Source organism: Bactrocera latifrons, unplaced genomic scaffold (genome assembly GCF_001853355.1).
Source record: "Bactrocera latifrons isolate USDA-ARS-PBARC rearing strain unplaced genomic scaffold, ASM185335v1 scaffold_47, whole genome shotgun sequence".
Classification (NCBI taxonomy): domain Eukaryota; kingdom Metazoa; phylum Arthropoda; class Insecta; order Diptera; family Tephritidae; genus Bactrocera; species Bactrocera latifrons.
The window spans coordinates 685,981-712,600 of record NW_017537123.1 but is presented as its reverse complement, the minus strand read 5'-3'; the positions used below and the strand labels follow the sequence as shown (position 1 = coordinate 712,600).

Genomic DNA, 26,620 nt, shown 5'->3' with positions numbered 1-26,620 from the left:
TATAACCCTATATCTAACTCTTTTAGTTTTAAGACTTACAAACAACCGTTATGTGAACAAAACTATAATACTCTCTTTAGCAACTTTGTTGCGAGAGTATAAAAATAACTGTTTGGCAGCAGATGGAAGTCCTGCTCACACCTCTATTTCCAATAGCACAGGTTTTCAAGAAATACATATACATACATATTATCGAGTTCTGCTCTAAAATTTTTTAGGAAACCAACAACTCATCTCTTCAAGCAGAAATGTTTTCCATAATTTTTAACTTTAGTTTATTTCTAAGGCAAAAAAAAATTTAATTATTTTCAAATTTGGATTATTTTCGAGTAAGATTTTAGAAGTTTTGAATTCATTTCAAAACTTTTTCCATTAATATAATAACTCGGGAACTTTCAATTGAAGCAAAATGCGTGTGTTTCACTTGTATTTGTAAAAGGCAGTTAATTTCAGCTTTAAGATTGGAATGTTTTGAGGTAAACTTTTGGGAAAACAGAGACCAATCTTTCCTGTTATCGCCATCCATTTACAGAGTCTCACTCGTCTGGGCAATGTCTGAACTGAGCTGTCTATCGCAGGTCTTGAAGACGTCTGGTACGGAGAGGCAGGCAGTTACTATCTTTCCACTTACACTAGGAGCACTAGAATACCAAATGCATATTTGTATACAAAATTCTACTAAAAATGTTAAAAATCGGTTCATGAAAGAATATAAAACTGCCAACAAAAGCTTTTATGTTTGCAGTGTCAGTGTGTTTATGTGTATGTGTAACATACAGTTAAGGCAGAAAGTGTTATAAGAACCTGTACCATTTTTTATTTTAGTCACCATTATTTCCTTTATTTTAGCTAATTATACCGTAATTTCCTGACTCACGGTAATCGTATAACTGTGCTTACATTCAAATGTTATTCTTTTGCGAACTGGTAAAAGATAGGTGTTATTGTTGATGTTAAAACATTGGGTATGTGTGTGTGCATGGTGAGGATATCTTTTACCCAATTGGAGCAAGTGTCTCTTTGGTGTTTTCTAATTGTTAATCTTTACTGGTGTGTGTGTGTGGGTTGGCTGTGTTTTTGAAAGCAGTGTAAACCGTTGACCACAATTAGAGGATAACATGCGCCGTTATTTTTTTTTTTTCAAATTATTACTCGAGCCTTACCAATGCAGCTTTTAGTTGACCTTGCCTCCAAAGTGGTGATGAAAATGACGGAGGAAGTGGCAGGGCATGTAATGGTACCTAGAAATTATGGGCCTGCCTTCTAACAAGCAACTACCGGCCTAATTATTTACGCTTTAATGCTTTTCTAACACCTTTATTTGTACTTGAAGCTAGGAATACTACTTGTGCTTACTTTTGAAGCTTGTGCTTTTCTATTTCCCTTTATGTAACAATTATATAACAATAAAAAAATAATAAAATTTAAAATATTATCTGCCGTCCGGTCGTAAAAAAGCTTATTAGACCTCTGTATAAGAATCGCGGAATTGGACGACAGAATACAATTTTAGAATATAGAATTCTGAATGGAGCTCTCGCCGGTATTTCATTTAAAAATGGTTTCTTCTGCTATTTCCAAAAAACAGACAACTAATTAAAAAGTCATACTATTTTTTGCCCACACTATCTTACCAGTTTCCATAACTTGAAATAATTGTAAATTATTAATATTTTTTTGCATTTATTTGTATGCATATAGAGCTTGCTCAGCGTTAGTAGAGTGCTTGCTTAGCAAAAACAGAATCTATTTCGAAGTATCCATTTCGTTCTGGATTTCAATAGCGCCTTGTACCACTAACACCGAGTGAACGAAATTCAACAAAAACGTATACAGAAAACCACTGTCCATACATACATACATACATAAGATAAGTGAAAGATCTCTAAAATATATTCTCCCGCGCAAGATTCGATAACTGTTCTTCATAGATTTCTGCATTTCGCTTGAGCACATCCGTAAGGAACCCGAGTATTCGCTCGAAAGCGCTCTTGTCCAAATCTTTCACGCATTGCCAAGCACAAGTCGGTTCAACATTTGATTGTTATATTGTTTATTTAGTTTTATTATTGATGAAGGTTAAAAAGAAAGTTTACTTTTAAAATGGAAATGAAGAGTTTTCGGTTTTTGCATAAAATTAATTAATAATAACAAACGTTAAGCAATGAAAGCATAAACTAATATCAAAATGAAAAAAAAAAAACAACAAGCAAACGGAGTGGCTCTACAATTGAATGTCCTGCAGCATTTTCATATTGTCATAATAAATGCGCAAATCATCGTCTAGGTAGCGGTAACCGCTAATGCCGCTTTCCAACAAATTCGCACATTTGCCCAGCAAACGCTCGAAGCAATCGGTGTCCAGGACTACAAATACAGGGCCCACGTATTGTATAACAAAGCGGGCATATACAAAACATACAGATACAGTTACGCAAGCACAAGCGGAGGAATTTAGAGATACGAAGTTATGCGGTTTAACGAAGTTTAAGGAATAAAATTAGCAGGGGAAAATTAGGAAGAAAATTGAAAAATAAAAACAAAATGAAATTAATAAAAGCTCAAAAAGATAAAACGTAGGCGGAAAAACAAGCTAATGCAAAAGAGAAATGAAAATAAAATGGCAAACTCAATGTTTAAAAGGCAAAAGGATACTAAATACCACATCCACTACAAAAAGTTTTCAGCACATTTAAATACGTACGTACATAACTACTTTAAAGTTCAAATTTATATTTCAATGTATAACTTAATGGAAAAAGTAAAGTATTAACGGTCTATATACTGATTTGAAAAATTAAAATATAATGAAAATATGTTTATGTTTTGAAAAAATCCATTTCAATGGATGTGGTATGAATACATAAAAGAGCTAACTTCCAAAAATAACATTAAGTTCAGTTAATCTTATGGTCGTTTCCACTTACATGCAACTTTAACATCTCCATCGGCATAGACGGAAGCAGCGCGTGGTCGGTGTGTAACCAAAGCCAACTCGCCGAAATATTGACCTTTACCTAGGCGCGAAATCTCTATCTCCTTCCCGTCTTGGTCCATTTTCACCGATACATTGCCATCCTCTATGAAGTACATACCATCAGCGACGTCACCTGCAAGGCGTAAAGGATATATTTTGTAAAGATTTGAGCGCTTTCGGGTTAGAAAGTTCGTCTTCCCAACCTTGTTTGATGATCCTCTCATTACTGGAGAAGTGCTTGGAAACCAATGCATCGGCCAAATTCATGCGCTCATAGGACTAAATGAAAATATTGAAAAATTAAATGAAACAAATCTCGAATGTATAGAATGCTTCTTCGTCGTCATGTTTAATAAGCAAATGGCTGCTCACCTTCAACGCTTTCAACATTGGTACACTGTCCAATAGCGTCTCGTACATTTTTCGCTTTTTGAAAGCGGACTTCAATAGAATGCGGCGGAACGTTTGACGGTCCATGGCCCAGAGTAGGCCCTCTGTGACAGCCTGTATGGAGGCGGCTCTGAAAGCAATCGAAAATCGTTACATAAACATTCCCAATCTGGTCACCCTTTTTAATTTAGTTGCATGCCCATATGCTTGTAACAATGTGTGTGTGTGTGTGTAGAGCAAAGGTAAATCGATAAAATGACTTTTTATGTTTATTTTAAACTTTACTTCCAATTGAATGCACATCTATTTTCAACTTTAACGCCTCCTCCCAAAAACGATGTTTTACACACACACACTCAACTACATGTGAACATTTGCTTGCCAGCTAGCGCACACAAACACGCACACAAACTTCTCTCGACCAGGTTGAAATGAGGATAATTATGGCACTAAACTCCAGCATTGTTTCTCTTCAATAAGCTTTTGTGCGCCAAAAAGACGAAAAATGTGATTTCGTTCATTTAGCAATATTTCATTAAGTTAATGGGAATATTTGTATTTTCTATGAAAAAACCTGGAATTATTTATTATTTTTTTCTTTGCTAGATAAGTGACTCCGGTGCCTTTATGAGCAGCAACTTTTATTCATCATTTTAATGCTAATTGATAGTCAGGCGCATATAATTTTGAAATAAATACTTTCATACAAAACTTTAAACCATTTTATAACACAAATATTTATTTATAATTGTGCTATATTTATAATAAAAATATATATCATGAACGGTATAAATGGAATTTTCACTCACCTTGGTACGTTGTAGAGCAATGCCAATTCACCGAATATTCCAGTATTGTCGTAAGTGAAAATGTGATCACCATTACAAATTACTTTGTAAACTCCACTGATCATTTTGTTCGTGCAGCAAAGGCAGATTAAAAGAGAAAAGATGTAAAACATTAGTTCTATAATGAGTATCATTAAGTATTCTTATTAGCTTGAAGTCATTAAAAAAAAAGGTGTTTCATTTCATGGATATGCGGCATAAATTTGCATGAGGACGGTGGATGAGCGCATAGCAATGCTCGTTTAGCTCACTCACTCACCACTCCGCTTGACGTTACCATAATTGCAAAGCGATACTCACGACTCAATAACATAGAAATTGTCGCCGTCGTCACCCTGACGAATGATGAACTCCTCCGGCTGCACTCGCTTCTCGAACATGGCGTCCAATACTTGATTCATCTGCGAAAAAAACAATATGTTTGAATGTAGATATGTATGTAAATATGTGGTGCACGAATTTGCATGTCTGTCTATTTTTGTATTGAAACCTGAGGGACCTATTTCATATTTGAGAATAATGGAGAACATATATTGGAATTTATGTGTGTATTAGAAGTGTTGTGTAGATCGTATCAATTTCCGTCTCTCTACGGGAGAAACGCTGTTGAGACCAGCTTTGAAAATTCACAAATTGTATTCACATTTGAATCACAGAACCGTTAGGCTTTCTTTGCCACTAACCGGTAGTGGAAATTCATGCTCCATACGAAAACGCCCTCTATCTTCGGTTTCTTTGTGTTGCTTCTTGTTTTTAAATAAAAATCTGTTTAGCGCCCAGCAAACAGGTGTTTCAATCGTATGCGTCTGAGGCTAGGTTGCATCGAACGTAGTGCTTGCCCTCGTACTTCTGAGTGAATTACCTCATTAAGAGCCAACCGGCGTGGGGGAATAAAAGTATCTTATTTGCGATGCTCTGTCTCTGTGTGTTAATTTCAAGTGCGACAGTAAACCGCAAAAGGAATGTGTGTATGTGTTTGTGTTTGTGTTTGTGTCGCTGATGGCTCGCACTCACCTGCTCATCGTCCAACGAACGGAACAACAGTACATTCTTCACCGAATCGGTTAGACGTGCGCGCTGCTCATCTGATTTGGGATAGACCTTGCGTTCGGCCTCGTCATCGTCGGCGTCGTTTTCTGGATCATAGGCTTCGGCAAATACGGATTTGCGGCGTGTGGTAAAACGGCGAACTGGCTCTGAAAATAAACGAGAAAAGTTAGCGCCTTGGCGTGAAGAAGACTTCGGCATTTTAATCGGCTATCGGTCGTTTGAACCCCAAAATTCTTATTCTTAAATTCGGGGTGTAGACAATATTACAATCCCTCTAACGATTTGAATTTGTATGCTATGTGAGTATGAGTGTGTGCTCGCTTGTGTTAAGTGCATTACTCACACGCCACGCTGGACGCGAGACGCTGCGTTGTCGCACTTAATATGCAAAATATGCAGTGATCCGTCAAAAACTTAATTAAATTAAATGATTTGCACTTTAAGCGAACAAATGTGCGAGACTTCACGGGTAATTTGCGTCGGCATAAATCATTTTGAACGGACCTTCTTTGAAACACAAACTGGGGCAGCAAGCGCCATTTGTTATGTTAGAAGAAGGCGGTCGGCGATATAAAGTGCGACTTTTCATGCTTAAAAATCACATATAAAGGCAAATGCGAAAGTGATTTCCTTCCGACGCAGACGGAAAAGCCATTTTGCCGATGACTAGTGATTTTAGGTGGGGCGAAGAGTTCTTAGTCTGCTTGAAGAGTAAAGTTTAGAGCTTACAAAAGTTAAGTTAAAGTAAGAATTACCACAACAAAGTGGAAAGTTTCGTTGGGCGTGATAATGTTTGCAGTAAATTCTGCAGTTACTTTTCATAAATTAATTCATTGCATATAAACATAATCCTCTTTTAATATTCACGTCGAATATTCTTCTCAAAATAGCAAAAATAATAGAATTTGCTCAAACTTTCAATGTTATTGTATTATTCTTCCGTCTACTGGCGTCTGATGGACTTTCATACTCACAAAGTCACATCGTGTGAACATAGGCCAACGGCTACATATGCGTGTGTGTGAGTGTGCTTGTGAACATTTGTTAATTTCATGATGGACTGCCACGCAAAATATAATATGCGAAAACATAATAATATATTTGAGTGTATTTGCAATTTGGCGCTAGAATAGCTCACGACCCCGGTTTGGCTCACTGGCAAATATTTACAGCAAACAAGTGGGAATTCCATAAAATTTAATTAAAACGCATGCAAATACGTGTAGAATGTTCACTTATGCAAAGTGTTGAATGCACACACACATCATCATTCTTTACGCGGCTCCAATTTGGATATCTGCTATTAAACATAGCTCATATAGGAGAGTAGTTGGAGACTGGCGTCAATGAGAACTTGCTGTGCATTCAGAACAGTGTCGGATGATGCAATCCATGTTATATCTGGAAGACTCCCCATAGACATAGCAGCAGAGCATTGCTCATCAGTCCGAGACATGAGGGCTAGCATGTCACCTAGCCAATATAAGCAAGAAATGGAAAAAATCAACGAAAAATGCCTCCGAAAATGGCAGAAGAGATGGGATACCTCAACGAAAGGAAGGTGGACCCACTCCCTGATACCCAATATTAGAGAATGAGTTACGCGGGATCATGGGGAGGTGAACTCGTACCTCACGCAATTTCTATCTGGCCACGGCTGCTTCAGAGCTATTTGTACAAATATAAGCATGTGGAATCTCCTCTCCGCATGCACTGTGAAAATGATATTGCAACGGCAGATCACATACTGGTGGAATGTGTCCGCTTCCCAAAAGAAAGGCAAATAGTTTCCGATAAAGTAGGAAAGCCCTTACCCATACGCTCAAGGGGTGTAGCACATTTTATGCTAACATTCCACATAGCATGGGATATGGTATGGGATAGCATCCCACATGTGGGATAATATATGTATATTATGCAAAGGCTGCGTGAAGAGGAAATCGCGGAAAGGCCGAGAGTGCAGTCCCGAAAAACTGCATACGTATGACAAAATAAGAAGTTATATATTATATTAAAGAGATGTTATATACTTAAACAATACCTGCCCTGCGAAGGAAAGCCTATCGGTAGTTCTGCAGGGAAACACAGGTGTGTGGGCAAGAGGGTGCCTTAGCACGTATGCGCTGTATGCGAATCAGGCATAATTGTTGGTACGGGCCAACAATATCTTTCGAAGATTTAGACCCACCTTTACGCACAAGTATGAATGGGCGAGTATAGAGTAGTAAGCCGCAAAATATGCTATAAATATGTATGTGGATATGTATGTTTGTATGTATAGTATGTTTGTATATCGAGTTTTTCTTGTCTTCGATCGACAATAAGGTTCTTTGCCCGAAAAGTGTGACTTTCCGACTCTTCCATATCCTTTGTGATATTGCAGAACTTTCGGTATCAATCGACAAATTCGTATACAATATTTGCAGTTATAAAGAGACTGTCCTTGAAGTCGATAAAACATACGCTTTTTCCATTCTCTCTTTTTTCTAGATTCAAGAACACCATCTTCTGCCAGCTCTGTATTCGGAACCTCTCCATATGCAAGTAAAGCAGAAAGGCTTGCCTTGGGACAGATGAAATAAGTAAAATCAAAAAGTCAGAAAAAAGCAAATTCCGAACGTAATATTCGCCAGGTAAACTCATTTTGATCAATTTTGTTAAACTTGGACTCTGTATTGCGGATTCCGTTTATTTCATTAACTGACACTCTTCCGCTTCTTCACCCATTCACCCATTCAAGCATTGTCCGTGGCAAGAGGACTCTCCGAATCGGAATTCATTTCCCTTTCGGTGTAGCTGAATGGGGCAGTAACAGCAAATGGAAACAACAACAACAAAATTGTGTTTGCCACAAAAGCAAAGGCAAGCAGCTGCAGTAGAACAACAGCAATGACGCACGAGCCCGACATTCCCAAGTGGCATTCATAATTTTCTTTTCATTGCTGGGGCCATGCCACCCCCAATCCATGGGCGCATTAAAACGCAATTAATTTACGCATCTCAATTAAGAATGCACTTTGGCGTTTAATTGCTGCAATCATGTTGCAATTCCAATTTGAAGATGTGGAAGCGAGAGCATTGCGAACTCTCTGAAGCCCTCGTGGCATTTCCTGCATTCAGCTAGTTGTGGCAGCGCTTATTATGAGCAGCATGTTTTCTCAACGAAGAAGCTTTGCGAGAAGCGAGTTTCATTATCGGAAAACATATTAGCAAAATGCGGTAATATAAAGTATGTGAGACAAAACAACAATTTTGCAATTTCGAAGTAAAAGTAAATTTTCATGATTAAGCTCAGCTCCTTATATCCGTCACTATTAAAAATCGGATCCAAAGTAAAAAAACCAATATGTAATAGTTTAAGCTCCAATCAGCCACATATTTGTAGATGATCTTTTGTGGTTTAAAGCCTTTAGCAGCTACTGCATAATGGAATAGTGCAGAGTATAGGAGCTGACTTTCTCAGAAAGCTAAATTAATATAGAACATGATTCGATAACTCGATTTAAGCAGTTAAGTTACGAACGTATTCAAAATATTGGCAATCTTGTCGAATGACTTCATTGAAGGATTCTTTGCAATGTTGTGTGAAACTTGTTTTTAAATGGTTTTGTTGTTGCTCTCATAACAATCAGCTCTAATGTCAACGGCAAGCTTTGATTTGTACTTGTATTACCGGCAGTTAATGACAGTGTCGCCATAATAATTAGCTTGATAATTGTGCTTAATAAGTGTGTGTTGGGTGTTTTCAGCTTACCGAGAAGCGTACTGCCAGTGGAAACTTGAGACGCCATTTTCGGGCGGAACGCTGGCGATGACGACGTACTGTGGCCAACACAACCGACTCGCGAGCACCCGAGCGCGTTCAAATGAAAGAAAAGTGCGTGTGGAAGAGGTGAAGGGACAGCAGCGATGCGCCGGCGCCAGGCGTGCCACAAGCAATTACGCGTTCACAGTAGACTGCGCGCAGCAATAAGCAACGCGTCGCGCTGTCAGAAGCGTTTTCGCGCCCGTGCTGTGCGTGGCTATGGCAACGACACGCGTGGGTATGCAGCTGATGCGAGCGGAATGCAAAGAAATGCAGTAACGCCCACGCCCACGCACCGCCGTGCTGGCGTTGGTGAGTGTGTGCTTTACGAGTACGCGCTCACACACAAGCGCACACTTGAGTGGCTTAATTAAATTTCGTGCGAATGTGCGAATGCTTCACTGCTCCACGGCTGGCGGCGTGTGCGGGCGGGCTGGCCGAAGGATGCGGATGCTTGGTTGCTGATGCGCTGTTATTGTTGATGTTGTTGCTGCTTGGCGCAGTTTATTTTTGCTCAAGTAGTTATTCCGCACTTGATTGTATTAGTTAGTTGTAGTTAGTTTGTAAGTTTTTTCTTCTTGTTTTTGCTTTTAATTGGAGCTATTTTTGAGATTGCACTGCTTAGTTTTGTTGTTAGTGTTGCATACAGGCAAACACACAGACGCGCGCATGAGTCAATATATGGAGGAAATTATGTTGCTATTGCTGACTGTATTCCTTTTGAAAATTTTGTTGTTATTGGCATTATTAACGCACGAGCGCGCAAAACGCGCACACACACACACGCACACACACACACACATGTGTATGTGACTACAAGCAGCAGATAAGTGCGACGTTAAAAAGTTCAGTGCGAAGTTTCCAGCTAAAGCGGCTAAATATAGAACCCAGGACATGACTGCAGCGGGTCTGGAACTGCCCTGTCACACCTACAAATTGCGGGCATAGATGAGGGAGTGAACGGGAAAAGCCTAGAATAGCAGCCCATAGGTACACAATACAGCAAAAGACAGAATCCCGTTTCGTATCTTTGACAAGTTTCAATAAGCAACAACAAGCTGCTCTCCGGCTCCCACCCAGGCGACAAAAAGCCTTGTGAACGTGCATGGTATGAAGGATCCGGGATTAAACCTTGAAGAGGTGTTGAATTAAGTGCAAGATAAATGTAACTGCTACATATCGCAGACAATGTCGGCCATCTTGGCGTAAGTTCTACATAAATCTCTACCGTATATGATTATGTAAGAACTGTATTATAAAAGGTATTGAAAAAAGCTGCTGCCATCTTGTTTTACTTCAAGTATGAGATCGGCATCGGTTAATGTTCCTAAGACAAAAGTAGATGAGCGCGTTTCTACACAAGTTGTGGGTATCTACGCTTCCTCTTCTCCAGTTGTTTTAACGTTCCTAGTGATCTCAGTAGTTGAGAAAGAAGTGAATTATAAGGTGCCATGGTCTGGAATAGGAATCCGGAGTGTGTTCTGCTAACGTATGAGGTTTACGCCCTAAATGATTTGATTTTCACTGACAGTAGCATTTTATTTCATATGGGAGTTTTCCAAAATTTAAACTACTCAAAAAGCTTTCCATATATAATGGTTGCCCAGTGAAAAACTGAAGGAATAAACTACAGAAGCACACACTGAAATAATAATACTTATATTATATACTATATATGATAATCATACTTGAAATTTAGGCGAAAACTAAGCAAACGAAAGTGAAGTGAGCAGGCAAGCGCCGGAAAGGAGCGAAGGTTACCAGTGGATCCGTAATGAAGGAAGGACTTCAGTGCCGAAATAATTAAATGGAATGTGTGGATAGTAAATACATATGTATATGTATAAGCGCTTGTACAAATATATTTGAAAACTTAAGCCAGCACATTTTTCTTTCTATGCGTTTATATGTTTCTTTTAAGCGACACGCAGTGAAAATGGTTTAATCTTGAGGCTTTTTAACATGTTCAGCCTCCCACGAAATACTACTGCGAAATGTGGTGAGAAAGGGTATCTTAGACTGTATATATTAATACAACTTTGAAGTACAGTTTACAATTTGTGCACAGCTCAAATTCTGCCAGATTTGTTTCGAATTTGGGCAAAAAAATATAATAAACTTATGAACATACGCATAATTTGCGCAGGACAGAAAGGAACGAACTTTATCGAGTTCTGAGCATCAACATGGAATAGAAATTGCTACTAAGGAGGCAGAGACAAAATAAATTGAATTGAACTGCCTTCAAATTACGAGAGTTAAGAAACTTTTGTAGAGATTGACACTTTTTACGTAAAAGACATGACCGCTTCTGTAGCACGAACTGGAAAAAGTCACTTTATCGTAGCGCGCAGTGCAGCTAGAGAGTTTTCTGAGCTCAAGAAGACTATATGCAACTAAACGTAATTGAAGTCCAGAATCCAAGTAGGCGATGTGGAAAAATTATCAAACATCGAAGTGTGCAGGATGACACACAGAAGATTGTGAAGGCGGGTGTTTGTGTTGGATGAAGGAAAAGATAATATTCTTCGCAGAACCGCCGAAAGGTGTGCGTGTGTGTGCCATAATTTTCGGCCAAAAACATAAAAAGCTGGGCGCGCCTTTGTTGTGCCGCGTTTAATGACAATTTTTATGCTCCGTGCTTGTGCTTTTCTGGGTTAATTAAGCATTGCTTTAATTTGAACGACAAGCGAATGTGGGCGCAGGGCAAAAGAAACGAAATAAAACCTAAAATATTCCGCCAAGTGCCACCAGCAGCAACACCAACGATGACAGCGAGTTCTCGTCACTTTTGTGGGCGAAGTACGCGAAATTCGCACAGTAAATTCGCCCCAACGCCTTGGGGAATTCCACCAAAACGGGCACTGCGATAATTTGCACTTGAGGCGTAACAGGTGCTCACTCTTGTCTACTCGCGATGTATAAACGCGTTAACGGGGTCACAACAAGCAGCGATAAATTTTGTCTACACTTTGCGCGGGCGTCCGCTCTCGCGCCTTGAGATATGCAAATTTTTGTAAAATTTTGTTTTTTATTGTTTTAACGAAATTCGGACTGTGCCAGTCTTTTTCTTATCAGAGGAGAAGTGCTGTCACTAACAAGCTCCCCCCTAATCTGTCGTTTTATGCAAATAACGGTTAAGGTGTGGTAGCGACGGAATAATCCAAAGTGATGAGTCGAGCTTTGCACAGTTTCGATAATTAAACGACAAAGGCGCGCGCGAGGACCAATGTGGAGCGCAATTAATTAGCAACACGTCCTTCAACAATAGCGTCGCGAACGGAAAGCTTGAAACGCCACGAGCACTGCACGATGAGTTAAATTTTCATAAGTGTTTCCAAAGCCGAACCGACAGCTACGCTGGACGTCGAACGACTGCGGCTGCGGTTGGACCTCGCCGCCATCTGAGCGAACTTACTTGTATATAAATGTATGTTTGGGAGGGAGCTTGTATGTATGCGTGTATGAGTGCATTGGAGTGGAAAGAGGGAAACACATGGAGCTAGTCAATGAAGCGGCTTAAAATACACAACGGTAGACCGCGGCCACCCCTTCACAGAACATTGGTTTCGACTGAAATTACAGAATCCAACAAGTTGAAGAGACGTACGTGTCAACATATCCAGAAGCATAAAGCTCTTACAAACACCAAAACACAAGAAGTGAATGGATGCAATAAAGGGTGATTGGCTGTAGCTGCTTTAAAATTGAAAATTATATGATTTTCTGTATAAACCAACGAGTAAACCCAAAAAGGAAACAATAACTAATTTTCTGAACAATGATCGTTAACTCCAGTTTAATAAAAGTTTTAAGAATCCATATACCTGGTTATAGTAATAGAAATAGCCGTACCTACTTAATGAGGCACCCTTCAGGTTAAGATAGCGCTCACACACTGGTGAATAAAAAGAAACAAGCCGAGGAAAAAAATATAGTTCTAGTGGCAATGCAAATATACAAAGCAATCAAACCAGTAAAACAACAAATATTGTTCATCGCTTTCACTCATTGCCTCGGAGGACCAGTTAGCTATTAAGCGAAGGTAGGATATGAGAGGGAAAGCGACGGAGCCATCGAGAGGCAACAGCGCACTCGAGTAAATCGTATTAAAACGTTGTCAATGGCCGACAAAAGCTTATCCCCTACACACATACTCACATGCACAGCCAAACATGTGAAGCAGCGATTCGAGGAGTCGCTAATAAAACGCGAAGCTATTTCTTATAAACGGAAAAGAATTCGATGTATGAGTTAGAACAAAGCCAGAAGCTATGCGCTAAAAAAGGCGGCTTACAATGAGGGCTGAAGCATTAACTATGCAATTATCTACATAGAGAACATATGTATGTAGATAATGCTCGCATGATTGACTGGCGGCGACCAATATTTATAGGTGGCCCAGCACTCGCCCATGCCCATGTGTACGTGTAGTTAAGAAAGTGTGTGTACTGTGTGCATTTATGCATTCTTCTAAACGCTCTTAAGGTGCTACACAAGGCTCATCAAGCGAAATAAACTTAACTACAATGAATGAAGCTTTGCGATCAGAGGACATCTCATCATGATTGTAAGCCACTGTTTGCACACACGGAAGCGTTGCCACAAGCCCCAACATCTCAGTTTATCGGACCACAGTCATCATACCGTTTATGCGAGCACAAATCATTGAAATGCTTCGAGCAGCGAAAGCTTCGGGCATCGACGTTGGCAAGAGCTTTGCGTTTATACATAAATTCCAGCATGATTCGAATCTATATAGCCATGTTACCGCGCCTCTATTTTGGATCTATGCTAGCCTCTATTTAGAGCAGTTTTTATCAAAAGCTCATCGCGAAAGAAAGAGAGAAACGATTATACACTTTGATTGTGTAAACGGACCCCGCTTGGCTGTCTCTTACCTACCCCACTCTAAACTCAGATTAGCTTGGTGTCTGTTTTCTTAGATGTGAACCTGTCAAGTTGTCGAGAATTCAACTTACCAACTATAACTCTCGGCGGATCTATGGTAGCGCCCCATTTGGAGACCTATCGACTATGTTAGGCAAAATCATTATTTACGCGCATAGCTAGTGTTTGTTATGCGTTCTTCGCTCTCTTAAAAAATCTTTTCACATTTCAGTAAGCAATAACAAAATATTAATAACAAGCGATAAACAGAAATTCATGAAAATGGTCACAAAGCAGCTATTGAGGTGATTGGCAAGGCTTGGGTTTCGGATGGCAGCACCACCTGGCTCATATACCGACACGGCGAATGAGCAAATAATTAATAGTTACTTAATGAGGCAAGTTGTTCGCACAACGCAGCACCGAACCGTTAGTGAAGCGATGTTGGCCACAATGCTGACAGCTGCAGCAGCAAAAATAAACTGACGGTACGACGGCGGCAGCAGGGCGAAGCTGATTAATCTCTGCGCAAATTGTGGCAAGCAGAGTGAAGTGGCCAAAGTCGGAGCAAAGCGGGTCAAATACTTGACTGAAGCGCTTTTAACCAAGTTCGATCGAGCGTAAAGACAACAAAACAAACACACTTTTAGAATGTTGCGAACAAAGACTGCACGTAGGATACTAAAACAACAACAACAACGATAAAAGTAATAATAATGTGAGCATGTAGAAAGTTGCTGACACATAATGAGAAGCGTCCATAATCTGAACGAACTAACCTAATAAAAGCCACTTGACCCGTCGAAGCGAGACAAGGCATGTGGGGGTACAGCGAAGTGGAGGTGCGTTCATGCGGGTAATAGTGCATGCAGTTTGGTAAGAAGGCGTAACAAATTTTTAATATGAGCATAGTCATTTCACAACTTTAATGTACGTGGACAATTTATATATATAGATATATACTATACAGTATGCATTTATATAACGGCACAACTAAAGATGTGTGAAAAGTTTATGTTGATTGGTGTCCTTCGAAACAGCCGTTCTCCATTTTAATTAAGTTGAGCCGAATGTCGCGAGAAAAAATCCAAAACATTTGCATGAAAGTGAATATATTCCCCGAAACCACACCTATAACACATGACATGCAAAACACCGGTTACCAAAAATGCCAAAAAGCCAAGCAAATGGAAACATAATGAAATGCCACAATATCCGTGCGAAGGCCATGACATTCACGACATTCAAAAGCCGAGGGGCAGAAGGACCGTTCGAAATTTTGTTCACGCACGTAAATTGTGCCGCAACGAAACGTGAGTAGATATATACACGTTGATATTGATACATGAGTATGTGCGTAGTTACGACGTTACGATATTTCCCAACATCTGATGAGTCACGTTACGAGCTTTCGAGAGAAAGGTTCTGCGGAAGATTCATGGTCCTTTGCGCATTGGCAACGGCGAATATCGCATTCGATGGAACGATGAGCTGTACGAGTTATACGACGACATTATGTCAATGTTCAGCGAACTAAGAGACAACGGCTACGCTGGTTAGATCATGTCGTCCGAATGGATGAGTCACGTTACGAGCTTTCGAGAGAAAGGTTCTGCGGAAGATTTATGGTTCTTTGTGCATTGGCAACGGCGAATATCGCATTCGATGGAACGATGAGCTGTACGAGTTATACGACGACATTATGTCAATGTTCATCGAACTAAGAGACAACGGCTACGCTGGTTTGATCATGTCGTTCGAATGGATGAAAACGCTCTAGCTCTGAAAATATTCGACTCAGTACCCGCCGCAGAAGCAGAGGAGTAGAACTCCACTTCGTTTGAAAGATCAGGTGGAGATAGATCTGGCTACACTTGGAATCTCCAATTGGCGGCAATCAGCGGAGAGGAAAAACGATTGGCGCGCTATTGTAAAGTCGGGTATAACCGCGTAAGCGGTATGGTATGAGTAGTGCAATTAAAACTTGGAAGAGAGTCCCATGAAACTATGACGATAGTTGGTCCATTGGTTATTCCGGACAGAACTAGTTCATCCTTAAAGCATGAAAATATGTATTGTCGAAAATAAGAGAATGAAAGTTCAAGTGGCAGCCTGGGTGAGTGGAGTGTGGAAACGATGAACATACTGTTAGAGATTTTGAGGTTATTTTGCTATTTGTCGGTTAAGTTACGAATAAATGCAGACGTAGTTAGACATTGTGAAGCCGGACCCTGTTAAAGTAGCTCCAATTTGATGTATATCACTTTAAGTCCCGCTCCACATTTAAGAGGAATCTTACTTTAAATCTTTCAATATATATTCCTCGTATCGACTGCCGACCTGCGATTGCATTTTTGATTTATTAATTTCTCCTTCTTAGATTTTGTAAACTATTGTATGGCGCTTACCTTCTTCCTGTGATATGATGCTACTCTCTGGGGAATCTGGGCGATAGAAATTTGCAGCTGCCTGGCGATTCGATTGCAATTTATTGAAATACTGTACTGCATAATCGACCACGTCTCCGGGCTGTTCCAGCAGATACGCTATTGAAAACTCCAAGAGCACCTCTCTCAACGCCTCGGGCACCTGAATTCGCTGCTTAGAATCGGTCGACATGTTTTCCGCTCTGAAAGCAAAAAATGTCAAGATTTAGTAAATGCCTTTTTAGTTTGCAGAAGCGAGAGCTGGGACAAAGTATGTTACAGACTCCTCGAAGAATCGTATGTAAATCCAATGTGTAGGTGCTCGAAGAAGTAGCCACCCACACAATTACATCAATTTCAATTGAAAACTCACGAACACGCACTGGCTCATATGTATGCTTTTCCCTTTGTACTTATGTGTGTACGGAAGCGAATTTGTGCGCACTATAGGTGCATCACTTAAGTAGTCGGCGTACGTCCGCTACTTAGCAGCATCTGGAGCTAAATCATAGCGAAAAGCCGACATGGCTGACCATTATTTATAAATGGCTCGGCGGGTGCTCAGACACGCTTCCATTTGTGGCGCGCTACTTACACTTTTACATATTCAGATATATTTAGTGCTGATGGTGGGTACGGTCAGGAAAGCAGCAGAGCTGCAGTGCGGCGGAACGTGCTTAACAATTGGGCTTGCGCGCTTTCGCTGGAGGAACTGCACTTGAGTTGGAGCGCGGAAAAAGAGAACAAATTAATTTGATTCTGTTTGTACTAATAATTATGAGCAGAGGGAGAAATAGTGAAGCTTTAGAGACAATTCGCCAACGAAGTGGTGTAGTGTAGGCATCTCTATAGATTTCCCAAAACTCTATAGATTAATAAATGTAATTTGTTACTGCTTTAAGCAGCTCCGCCGTTAACAGTCAGGTCAATAAACGCAAGTCTAAATTACGATTGCTATCCTACCCCAACCGGGACCCTCTCAACCGATTCCGCTCGGCGCCCAATAAATTTCACAAAGATACACTGCAGACTGACGCTTGTACGCTTAAGTGCTTGGGCGGCTATTCGACAACTACCACCACATGCATTCATATAATGACACAAAAAAACCGTTCAATAGCTGCTGTTTGTATAATTCCCATGCCATTGGACAGTGCAGTTCGACCATGTTCTTCACACATAAGCGGCTGCTAGGACTATTGTGCACACATACTTAAACACGCTTATAAACACAAGTGTGACGCAGTGCGCTTCCCACTTACTGTATCTGAGTTGATTTATTGGCCGACTAACTGTCTGTCTTGCCTGTCCAAGTAAATCAAAATGTCTGTCAACTTTGGCTTTTATCGCCCCCTGCTTTATGTGTATACATACAAACTCGTATGAGAACAATCGTACACACACATATACATATATAGAACGTACGAGTACAGCTTGGCCAGCTGATCGATTGGTTTGCCTTGCATGCAAGGATTCAAACTAAGCAACGCTGCCATTTGACAAATTCCGCACACGCGCATCTCAACACATACATACAAACATATAAGGCTTAGCACATATAAAAACATATGTGGCACCCTGTAAGAAAGCAAAGGGTCAGCTCTACTGTGGGAAAATGTGTTTAAATGAGGTTAAAGGGACCGAGGTTACACGAGCATCTAGTCCTAGGCGACGGGTATAATAGTATAAGTCCAAATGTTCGGTTCAGCGATAAGTTCCTTTTTTATGGTAGGGGGAAGCACCGAAAGCCGGAGTGTGGAACTTTAATCCGTTATGCCTAACCTACTCCCAACTCAAGACTCTCCCACGGAACCACCGGGAGACAAGATATTTAAGTCTCCTCTATTGCGCGGACTGAGGAATGCCTAGTCTGTTGAAAAATTCTCATTTTTGTCTTCATAATGACATCATCCTGACGCTTCGCTGACAGCTTTGCATTTATCAGTCGATTGGCACTAAAACTACCACCAAGTGTGGTTTCTAGTTTTTTTCCTTGTATTCGAAAATCGAGAGCAATAAAATAATAAATGTTCAGAGTCTTCTATATACTCTGTACACGTCGGATAGTTCGTACTAATGTCATTGTGGAATCTGAAAAGGTAGCTTCTAAAGGAACTATCCACTAAATATTTGGGTCAAATGAAAATCTAGGTCCCCATGTTGTCTGTTTATCCACAAGTGGATGTCCGGTATAAGTGGATCGGTCCAGCGCCCTCTGGTTGAGGAATTCCACCGCCCCTGCCATGTTCTAGTGCTCTTGTTTCTCTCCTCTGTCCTAGCCAGTCGAAGGCAAATGCACCTACAAATGTGTGGATAGGCGTGTTTGTAGAGCTCGATACATTTTAAATATATTTAAGCATGTACTGTCCAAAAGATTGTGCGAGTAATCTCTAAAGAGGGTACATTCGAATGACTCTCTGTAAGTTACAATTTAGAATGAACTATTGTAGTTCCAACACATATCTTTAGGATATACATAGTTGGAGATAGATTAGTTGAATCTTTGTTTACGTTTCTCTTCAGTGTTACCATTTGCATGGACTTACCCGTTTGTACTATGTTTTACGATTAGAATCTCTTTGCAGACTTGACTCGACGTCCTACATTACGACTAATCGCGCACCCATCCCGGACTTGTCGCATATTTTGCAGGGTATCTGGCAGTGTCGAAGATAACAAAGCGATAAAAGCGCTTAATGTAATTGTTCTTCAGGTTATTATTGGCGTTTCGTTCGCACACAAAATATGAGTGTGTGTTTACATACACACAGACATACATGAACAATCAGTCACACATGCACAATCAATCATACATAAGTAGCATGTAGTAGCAGACAGTCACATACATCGAGATCATCGAAATGCATAATAGCAACAACAATTAACAATAGCATTCGAAGCTGTGCACTCTACCCCGTACCCACTTCGATTGTGTGGCCGATAGGGTGCCCCAACAGCAATTGAAGCAGCATTCAGTAGTGTTGTTTGCATTTCTATTTGTATGCAATTTTTGTTGAAATATTTCTGTTATACTTCAAAAGCATTTGCTTTCGAGGAGTTCTATTTTACAGGCATATGGTGGGGTGGTTGCGGTTGTTGTTCGCGAATATTTATTGAATGCAGGGTCAATATGGAAATATTTAGCTTTTTTCGCCACTTTTGACTTAAAAGTATAACATAGTTGCCTGAACCTACGTATATGAACATGTTTGTATGTATGACCATATATACTTGGAAGTGTCTACCCTTCGTTATTTTCGCTTATTTTCTCTATTTAGTATCAGTTTAGCAAGTTTCAAATATGTATATATATACTCGATTTTTCCTGGAATCAGAAGACAAAGAAACATCTGTTGTTGGCGTTGCAAAAATCATCTTTACATGATATTAGAGGGAGCCTTTTGAGGCCGCTCGAATCACTCATGTCAATGAAGGAGTAGCTATAACATGTTTTACAAATCATTTCAATTATTTTATTTCTTCGATAATTTGCATATCTGAGTGCTTTTCGGAGTCTCTCCAAAAGCAATATTATTTTAATCTCCTAATTACTGTTATCAGCGGAGACGTATCGTTTCTTATTGGTTGTAACTTGCCCGATAAGCCATCAAATATCTAACACACACGTCTACCTACGCACGGACATACACGTACATATGTATATATCAGCAGGGTTGCGAATTTTTTTGTTACAAAAATTTTCAAATTTTGATTTTCGGAGTTTATTTCAACTTTTGCAACACGAATTAGGGGAAAAAAGAAAAAGTGTAAATTCAAACTTCTTTTATTTTCCGTTAAAAAGCGATTCGAAATTTTAAAATATTGTTTTTAAGATTTTGGCGGTAATAAAATTAGTTTAACCATCCCCCTTTGGTGGATTTTTTGAAACCCGGTTTACCAGCACGATGTATGGAGTCAGAAGAACTGCGAACTACATACAAACACATGTTCATATACGCAATTTTGATAGTGCAAGACTTTTGATAAGGGTCACAAGACCCCATGTGCACATATAAGGGCATCGTGTTTAAGGAAATTAAATTCAACGAAAAGTGACGGCGCCAAGATGCAAACGTGCAAAACATTTTTTCCTCGAAATCGGGTGAATCGCCTGCGTCGCACTAATTAAGCCGATAAACATTGCTGCGCTTAATAGCAAAAAAATATGGAAATTTCGTAAAATATTTCATTCCACCTTATAGACGTGTGCGAACGTTATAGTGGAAGCCCACACACACTCACACACACGATTTCGGTTGCTTTCGGCAGTGCGATCCAAAGTCGGCGCAAATGCACATAGCTCACCTACCGCACATACGCATAACGGTATAGAATCGTACGTGACTGATTGAAATTTCGAGCCAAAACTGAAGCAGAGCAAATGAGCCGACAAAAAACGCTGAGCTGAAATTGCACGAACATCGAGGAGAATTAAAACGAATTAAAACATAATACCTGGCCGAGGCTGTCAACACCTTCGTTTGCATTGTTATGCCGTCGTATGTTATTTGTGTTATGCACCAACAACAACTGCAGCAACGACTTTGCATTTGCAGCGTCAGATTACAACCTAAATTGTTGCAAACAATTATTATTTCGTTGTTGTTATTACTGTTGTTCAGGTGAAACATTAGACGACGTCTGTCTGGATTTGAGACGCGTCGGTGCTACCCGAGTGCGAGTGCCACTTGCCGTGTAATGCGTATCATGAGAGCCACTTGTCAATAAATGAGTTGATTGGAGTCGCTGGGCACCTAATTGGCGGCCCAGTAGGAAAAACTAATGTACATAAGTCAGCCTACGGATTTACTTGATCTAAAAAGCTTTCGTTGAGAAAAATGGGACGAAGCAGTCTTCACGAGTCATGAATGGTTTGAACTTTTGAAGCTTCCCAAGGTGTTCCTTTTTGCAGTTCAATGTGACAAATTACCAACACCATTTAGCCATTTCTCGAAAGCTAAAAAGCTCATCCAATTGCACAATATTGCTATTGTTGTTGTCATTGTAGATTGACAAACGAAGCGAAGTCAACGGAGCTCAATAATCCGCTCGTGCAATAATTTGTATGGCTCATTTAGATTTGCAATATGACTTCTAACTGCACAACAAACATTCTTTCTCTCCTTTTGTTGTATTCTCTATGCGGTAATATCACTTCAATTACGGCATTTACGGTTCACAACACGAGCTCATATGTCATGCAGATGTCTAAGGAACACGAAAATACCCACGTATGGGTGATTTTGCGGCTCGTCTTGCCGAAACATTTGAATACTCGTGTCCACGTACAAGGCAACATGAAATTTAAGAATGACTCAAAAGCAATGGAAGCAAATATTTTCAAGTTATAAGCGTTAAATTAGGAATTTCAACACATTTCATGTTCAATTAAACGGTTTCCTGGAAACAAACAGTTAGGTTCATGCATATATTATTTGCGATGTGAAGTAGTTCTAAGAATAGTGGTATATAAGTATTCTTATAAACACTACATAGACGAGCCGCATTAAACCACAATACACAGGTGGATTTCCATGTTTGTCCGAGGAGGTTTGCTCTAGTAGAAAAATACGATTGGAGACTGATTATATAAATGTTTGCCACTGTCTTTCTAGGCAATGCAATATTTTTTAAATAGCCAGCCATCGTCACATTTCCTCATATATCACAGACAAGAGGTCTGCGGTCATTGTAAGGGAACCTTGCCATCTATCGTCCACAATAGGTTCCAGCCTCAGATTCGGCCATAGGTGTTAATGGCAGCTGAGATGGATTGAAAGACGCCTAGTTGCGGATCGCAAATAAAGCTAAATTAATGCCAGGCGTAAGTGAGCTATTTCGACGTCTGAGAATGAGTGATATCGGCCGAAAGGTAAACAAATCGTCTATGATTATTAACGCTATGTAAATATCTCACGAGCGAATTTTATTTGAAAACTTTGCCGAATAAATAGGAAGGCGAACGCACAACTTCAGGTGTTTAGACTTGCAAACAATAAATATAATCGTAAATTGGAATCAGTGCTTCTGAAATGGTATGTTCGTGTTGGTGTTCGGGTAGCAAAGGCAATGCGTATGAGTAACGTTACGAGTGATGGGTGTAGTCCGTTATTATTTTCACCGCACATTCAAATTAACTTTTAACTAAATCACGCGGCAATCTACTGAAATTGCCGGTAGCTATAGCAACGCCAAATTAATGGCCATAACTACAACAACAAAAACTACAACATCATTAAAATGAGTTTCACAGAATGTGTTTATAAAATGCATACATTGAGGTGTGAGGGACGAGCGCGAAGTAAAATTGTGGCAATCAACGACAGCAACCGAAGACATGCCACAAAATTACGTTATTTTGAATTAAAAGTTTTGAGAACTTTTGCTAATTACAAACTAAATTCAAATCACAAACTGCAGCGTGTTTCCGAAGAGGTTTTCTTTAGGAGACGAGCTTAAATATTTGTGCTTTCCAGCTGAGCTTAAGTATCGGCATTCATGTAATTCAAAAATTCATCATTCGCTTTCAAGCGCGGAGCGAATTTTCCAATTTTTCATTTGCGTTAAAGATTAAAAAGTTAAACCGAGACCATGTCTATTCCTTTTTGACGGATTGGCTGGTCGGAAAGATTTCGGGATGAACCACACCTAGATAATTGAAGAAAACTTTTAGCATAACCTCTTCCCTTTTTTCCGGGTTCGGCTTACCTTTGAGACGATATTCCGTCAATTCATCGCCTATTTCTGAGTTGTAAGCATAGATACAGGACTCATCGCCAATAAAGTACGTTTCACGACTTCCTGGTAGTCGGAAAACATTATTTCACACCGTCGATGCTCAAGCACCAATTGATTTATTAGCTTTTCGACCCTCTTTGAGTAATTTGTACCAATTAAAAACCCTTGCTCGCGACAAAAAATTATCACCGAAGACTTTTTCTATATTTCGAGGAATGCGTTTTCACGAAAAATTCAAACTAAGAAGTCTTACTATATATTGCCCACAGTAGTATTATATGTGTGTTCGGTTATGCATATCTAATGGACCACCCACATTCGTTGGTGTAAACTGTTTACTGGGCAATTTGGTGGCCGAAGCGAAGGTGGCAAAGTCATCATCAATGCCTTCATCGCCGCAACCGATGACTGAACTGAATGACTGTACGGCATGCTAAAGCCATACATTCATATACCAACAACAACAGCTAAGCTCTTCGATGGAGACGCACGCAGCGGCAACCACTTAATCATTGCATATTAATGAATTTAATTGAAAAACTTTTTCCGATTCGCCTGATTTGAGTAAGCGCAAGCGTTTAGCAGTCGGCAGTCGACGCATATTCGAAGCAGCAGCAGCAGTCGGTGAGGCGGCAACTTACGGATCTTGCTGCGGTTTACAGCCGTAGCCCAGTGGCATTAATGGCGCTGCGAGCAGACGAGCCAGATTAAATGAAGGTGTGTGTGTGCGAGCGTCGACATTTCACGCCGGATCGGCGAGGCGCTCCCAGCGAGGGAATTCATTTTAACTCAAACAAAATGGCAGCTCACTGGCAGATAGCACGGCGCGGAAGCAGGGATGCGCGTGGAATAAAACGTAAGTGCTTGTTTTCGAGGGCTTAATGCACATTCGTACACATGTTGCGGTGCGGTAGGTGTACATGTGCACGCATTTGAGTCGAAAGTGAAAAGTTTTGAAACTAAACACAAAGTTCTGTGCTTGCGGATAAACGATTTGCATAATTATGAAAGCTGGCGCTCTCCTCCCCACGCACATATACGTACAAACGGTACGTCTGCAGTCGTGTCTACATATTTATATATATTTTAGCACCGGCGATACAAGCACACTTTGTAGCTGCATTTATACGCCGCACTAATTGATATTCATGCTTCTGCTGAAAAGTTAATATTTTGTTAAACAACAAACAACAACAATGAAACTAAAAATGGAGCAATGAAAAGTAGTTAGTGCAAAAATGGGACACAGTAGAGGAGAGGAGCGATGAAAAATAAGATATATTTAATTTAACTGACAACCCTACATTTTTCACCGTTGTGGGCTTTAAAAAACTGACGGCGTTTACATATATACAAACTTCGACCATTTACCCGCACCGTACGATTGTTTTGGCCATTCGATTGCCGCAAATTATGCAGTTCACTGAACAAGCTCTTGAGCGTACCATGCAAACAAAGAAGAGACCGGCGAGTGTTGCCCCTAGTAGCTAACGAGTGGAGAGAATACCACAATTCCCACATATAAACATTTCAAAAATACAGGGTTTATCCGGAAGATAATAGACTGACTTTCTTAGGCCGCGACTATATTTCGGAGCGTGCGCTCACCGTCTAGATTCGGTACAGGGCGTTCCTAGCTAACGTTCGAGTCTCAAACAGTTTAAGTCTCCGAGCACCTGGGGAGTCAGGACAAACATTTTCGCGCGACGTGTTTCTGTGAGTGACGCAAGCCGTAAATGCAGCGTTCATTAGAGCAGAGGTACGAGATTAAATTCTGTGTGAAACTCGGTAAATCTGCGACAGAGACGTTTGATATGGTCAAACAGGCATACCCAGATGTTGCTTATGCGAGATGCACCAGGCCTTTTTGGAGGGCCGGGAAGAGGTTGCTGAAGAATTAGCAAATCCAAAGTCAAAATCATCGTTCACCTTGAATTTGTTCCTCCTGGACAAACCGCCAACGACAAATTCTACGTGGAAGTCTTCAAGCGACTCAAATGAAGGGTAATCGAATCCGACAAGATATCGCAGCCGATTGGAAGTTGCACCACGACAACCGATTGGAAATCGTGCATCGACGCAAAAGGAGCCTATTTTGAAAGCCTTTATAGAATTTATTACGATTTGTACAATATTTTTTTTTAATCGACTCAGTCCTGTTACTTTCTGGACAAACCCCGTATAGGCGCTAATAAATTGAGTGAAAAAGATGGGAGGAGGTAAACGCCTCAAAACTGAAAATAAGTCGGAATAAGTTATATTGGCTTCTATTCTCCTTGTAGGCCACACGGATGGGTTCTAAATGCACTTGATGCCCGCTGAACAAATAACCTGCCTCAGTGACTCTTCCTGGCAAACATTCACAATCAAATTGGTCAAAGACAAAAGCCCAGAAGAGCTAGCTCAGTCACGCCATAAACTAGCGTAATCGCCATGAATTATTTGCGAATTCTTAAAATAGCCGCTAGACGCAATTAAATGCATTGCGAAAAGGTAGCAGTGCGCCATACAAACGTATTTATTGTTGTAATGCATGTATTTGTGTGTGTGGCCACTAATCTAACGTCAAATACCGCATTGCACCACGAACGCGACAAGTGCCACAAATTCAAACGGAACAAGCTTTTGCCGTTTCGCAACGAAAGCAATAAAGAGCGAAATAACTTTGAGAACAGAGCGAAAACTGACTGGTAGGCCGACAGACGACTGGCATGCACGTGTATATGGTATATGGTATGTACATGTATAGGATCATAAGTCTGTACGTAGACTCCTACGTAGCCGTTGGCGTCAGATAAACAATGAAATCGATGCATTGGAATAGTATTAGCTGGATTCGGCCGCAAAGCTCAGTTGGCATTTTGTAATCGACAACAAACACACGTCGCCTCGACTAGACTGAAATAGCAACAACTGCAAATAATGGGTCAAGGTGGGCTGCCTTGGCGTACGCACACACATGTATGTATGTATACACAGGCTTTCGAGTTTGGCTAATGCTAGTTGAGCTACCTTTCTAAGTGACTCTCGACTTCACTGCAAATTTTGAAAGCGTAAGTAAATATGTAGACTGATGCATTTTTTGCCGAACTGTTTGCTTCGACTTTTGTTATGCATTGCCCTGCTGGAAATTCCACACACTAAGGGTCCGAAGTCAAAAGGGCGACAAAATGTGTGAGGATATAGTTAGTTGTGACATATAGTAGTCGTTTACAAATGTGTATGCTACTAAGTTCATTACCCATTAAGGTTAAATTTTAAAAGTCTACATACTTACATCATTTAGTCGACCTCAATAGCAGATGTGGCAACCCGCTAGTGTATATATTCCCATTTATGTCACGAGTGGCAGCCGCAACAATCGCTGATAAAGTGGAAGTTAAAATTTAGAATTTTTGAAAGCTTTAGTGTGTCAAGCCTGTGTCAAGCTGAAAACGCTGTCACGTGTACTGTCGCGCTTTATAGCTTTCAGGATAAGTGAAAATTTGCTGATTGC

At 40.3% G+C, this 26,620-nt stretch overlaps 1 protein-coding gene across 11 annotated transcripts in view; it reads right to left on the bottom strand.

The window, feature by feature from the left end:
• LOC108973233 (cAMP-dependent protein kinase type II regulatory subunit) overlaps nt 1–26,620 on the bottom strand; it is a 71,480-nt gene that overhangs the window by 2,922 nt on the left and 41,938 nt on the right. For 6 of the 11 annotated variants that reach the window (XM_018940317.1, XM_018940319.1, XM_018940318.1 and 3 more), the window contains 7 exons: nt 16,369–16,589; nt 5,230–5,411; nt 4,516–4,616; nt 4,177–4,272; nt 3,350–3,497; nt 3,181–3,256; nt 2,928–3,110 (listed from right to left, as the gene is read on the bottom strand). In XM_018940317.1, the coding sequence (XP_018795862.1) occupies nt 2,928–3,110; nt 3,181–3,256; nt 3,350–3,497; nt 4,177–4,272; nt 4,516–4,616; nt 5,230–5,411; nt 16,369–16,579 (997 nt within the window). In that variant the 5' untranslated portion in view covers nt 16,580–16,589. Of the gene's footprint in view, nt 1–1,666; nt 2,002–2,927; nt 3,111–3,180; nt 3,257–3,349; nt 3,498–4,176; nt 4,273–4,515; nt 4,617–5,229; nt 5,412–16,368; nt 16,590–26,401; nt 26,489–26,620 lie in introns of those variants that run through there. The other 5 variants (XM_018940311.1, XM_018940313.1, XM_018940312.1 and 2 more) reach the window with 5 other exon arrangements.